Raw genomic sequence first — 2,879 nt, forward strand, 5'->3', positions numbered from 1 at the left:
TTTAATTAATTTCATTTAAATTCTATTGTCACGCTCACGCAAATTCGTCTCCTCAGGTACGGTTAATAGCGGGTCCGTTGCCTGTACCTTTGCCGAAAGAATACGGCGGTCTGATGCAGTTGGAGACTTCAACGCGCGGCCCAATAGTTCTGGGATGCATCGTCCCGGAGAGGCCAGTGCACAACCCGGAGATGCTCGAGTTAGTCGTGTGCGGTAACGGTGCGCCGAGGGTTCGAAGGGCACGACTGGGTTACCCTTCGGAAGCGAGATTACTCGCTTCTCCGAAGATGCAGCGATTATTAGCGACCTGCAGGTAAGCTCCTCGTTGATCGTACTTAAAGAGAAGTAGAATCCGCTCGTTATTCAAATCAGAATTTAGCCTTTTCGAGAACGAAGTTCGATATTTATATCCTCGTGAGTCGCTCGATGAATATATATGACGAATAAACTATTTTAATTGATCTTAACTGTTCTTAACTGTTATTATTTATTCATTACGCGAGTTCCGTCCGACTCCATTTCTCGGGAGTCGTAACCATCCCGAAGAACGCGACATAAAATTCGACGTATCATACGATGTAACGGGGCAGTGTCGCCTTATTATACGGAAGGACGTTAATGTCGATGAGAATCTGTACTCCACGCTAAACTGGTTCTTCTGCCGTAGTCGAGCGGTTGGCGACCGCGCAACGGAACCGCGAGTGGCTCCTGTGAAGCTATACCCGACAGGTGAAAGCTTAAGGGAGATGCATCTGAAGAAGATCAAGCCGAAGTCGGACACCAAGCCGATACTGCAGAGCCTGAAGGACGGGCTGGAGCACCTAAGGAGGAGCACCACCGCCAAGGAACGGAACCAAGCGAAGCAGAGCACCGGCAATGGCGGCATCCTCGAGAGGATCTCCAAACTCGCCCAAGGCAACCGGAATCGCAACCCCGCAAAGAAGTCCGCCTCGTTCACGTTCGCGGTGAGGCCAGAGATCGCTATGAGATCGCAGGAACGTTACTCCAGTCTGGAGCCGGAAACTACCTCTCATCAGACACACCATCAAAGCGCCGTCAAGCAGTCCGTGCAGAGATCGGTGTCTACCAGCGTGTTGGAGATCCCAGCGTGCGTCGAGCTACAACCCAACTACTCCCGGGTGAAAGACAGTTTGACGCCGTTGCCGTCCCCGCCGAAACTGATCATGACTAACAAGACCGAGGAGATCTATGCTGAAATCTGCGACACGACGACGAACAGCCAGGTGCAAAAGTGTCCGGGCAGCCATGTGATGGCGCGGATCAGAATCGTCGTGCAGGGTAATAATGATACGCCTATGGGTGCGCGCGGTCCGATACTTTGCAACGAGAGATACGTGAACTCGATGGTGACGAGCGAACAGATTGACTCGATCATCAGCACGGAAGATGAAGTGATCTACAATACCGTGTTTTGAGATAGAATAGAATTTTACGAATGTTTTGCGAATAGAATGCATTCGCGATGTTTGCGAGAGCGTAATTGCTCGTTGACAAAGGAGTTCCAAGTGTCGAACTTCAAGTAGCGACGAATGAAATTGTATCTTAACGAGTAGACAAACGGGCTGTGTTCTTCGATCAACTTTCCAATATTTGCTGTCACGAAATGTATTATAATATACGTAAGGACGCTTAAAGAGATATGTATAACTGCCTTTGTAGAGAAATACGGGAATCATCTGTATATATCTCTGATGTATGTTAATCTACTAACACAATTGAGATAAAAAAACGCGAACGTACGTTAGACGTATACTAGATTAGAATGACGAATGGCTCAAATTAATTAAGAATGTAAAACGTAACTATTATCGAAATAATTTGTCTGTTTCTGGCAAACTTTACCGCAAATGAAAATTAGATGATAAAAATGATAATAGAGGTGAAAAATATTTTCGTCTGTATTAAAATATATATACATTATACTTTTTTAGGTTTTTTTCGATCTTTCCGGTTTTTGCGAGCGTCAATTTTCCCAAAATAGAGTACAATATTGTATGCGTTTTGAAAGTATCTTTTATTACTCTGTTCCATTATTAGCTTTTTGACCATAATGGCCACGATAACGTATGTGCAAACTCTTAAAAATATCCTAATTTGTATTCATCAAAGTTAATGCGTGTAAAGAGTTTTCGCGCTTGGACCCGTATATGGTTTCGTTTTATTTACATATCGCATACATACGAATCATTTTGACAGAGAAAGGAAAATCTAGATAGAGAGCGTGATATCTCGCTTTCCACTACGTAAAAGATTTTTCATAAGGACAATTTGCAAATGTATGTATATTGTTGAAACAAATGGACAAATAAGTAAATTACTTTTTTACTCCAATTTATTACATATTCATAAGTCCGATTTTATATTTGACGTCGTCTTATATATTTCTTCAAATATCATCTAGCCAATGAAACGATATTAAAAATTATCTGACATAAATTTTACATTGACTTAGATGTAACATTGGATTATAAACATCGTTTGTTCCTTTTTAATCGCAAACAGCTATTCATTTTCACATCGAGAGAGCATTAGTAAACATTCATAAAGAATGTTGACATTCATAAAGAATACAGTTTTTGATATATACTTTATCTGTTGCTATTTTACTGAGTACTTTTTAGGGTCACGTTAAGCCTCCCGCCAAACTAAATGTCATTTTGAATAGCTATATGTTAATGCTACATAACTGCAAAAAAACTACAAATTAATCTTAAAATTACTTTTTAACTGCTATATATAAAAACAATTTGACTTAGGCCGGGTTGCACCAACATTATTTTGGTTTTAGGCGAGACTTAAATATACGTTTGTCTTTATTCATTTAGAAACAAAGATATATATATATATATATATATATA

At 40.8% G+C, this 2,879-nt stretch overlaps 1 protein-coding gene across 1 annotated transcript in view; it reads left to right on the forward strand.

The window, feature by feature from the left end:
• LOC116844428 overlaps positions 1 to 2,335 on the forward strand; it is a 22,851-nt gene extending 20,516 nt beyond the window's left edge. Inside the window, exons 5-6 of the mRNA XM_032815927.1 lie at positions 57 to 313; positions 668 to 2,335. Coding sequence (XP_032671818.1) covers positions 57 to 313; positions 668 to 1,436 — 1,026 coding nt within the window. The 3' untranslated portion in view covers positions 1,437 to 2,335. The remainder of the gene's footprint in view (positions 1 to 56; positions 314 to 667) is intronic.
• The last annotated feature ends 544 nt before the right edge of the window (positions 2,336 to 2,879 follow it).

This window comes from Odontomachus brunneus, unplaced genomic scaffold (genome assembly GCF_010583005.1).
Source record: "Odontomachus brunneus isolate Ranch 3 - 2012 unplaced genomic scaffold, Obru_v1 Obru_scaffold_041, whole genome shotgun sequence".
NCBI lineage: Eukaryota > Metazoa > Arthropoda > Insecta > Hymenoptera > Formicidae > Odontomachus > Odontomachus brunneus.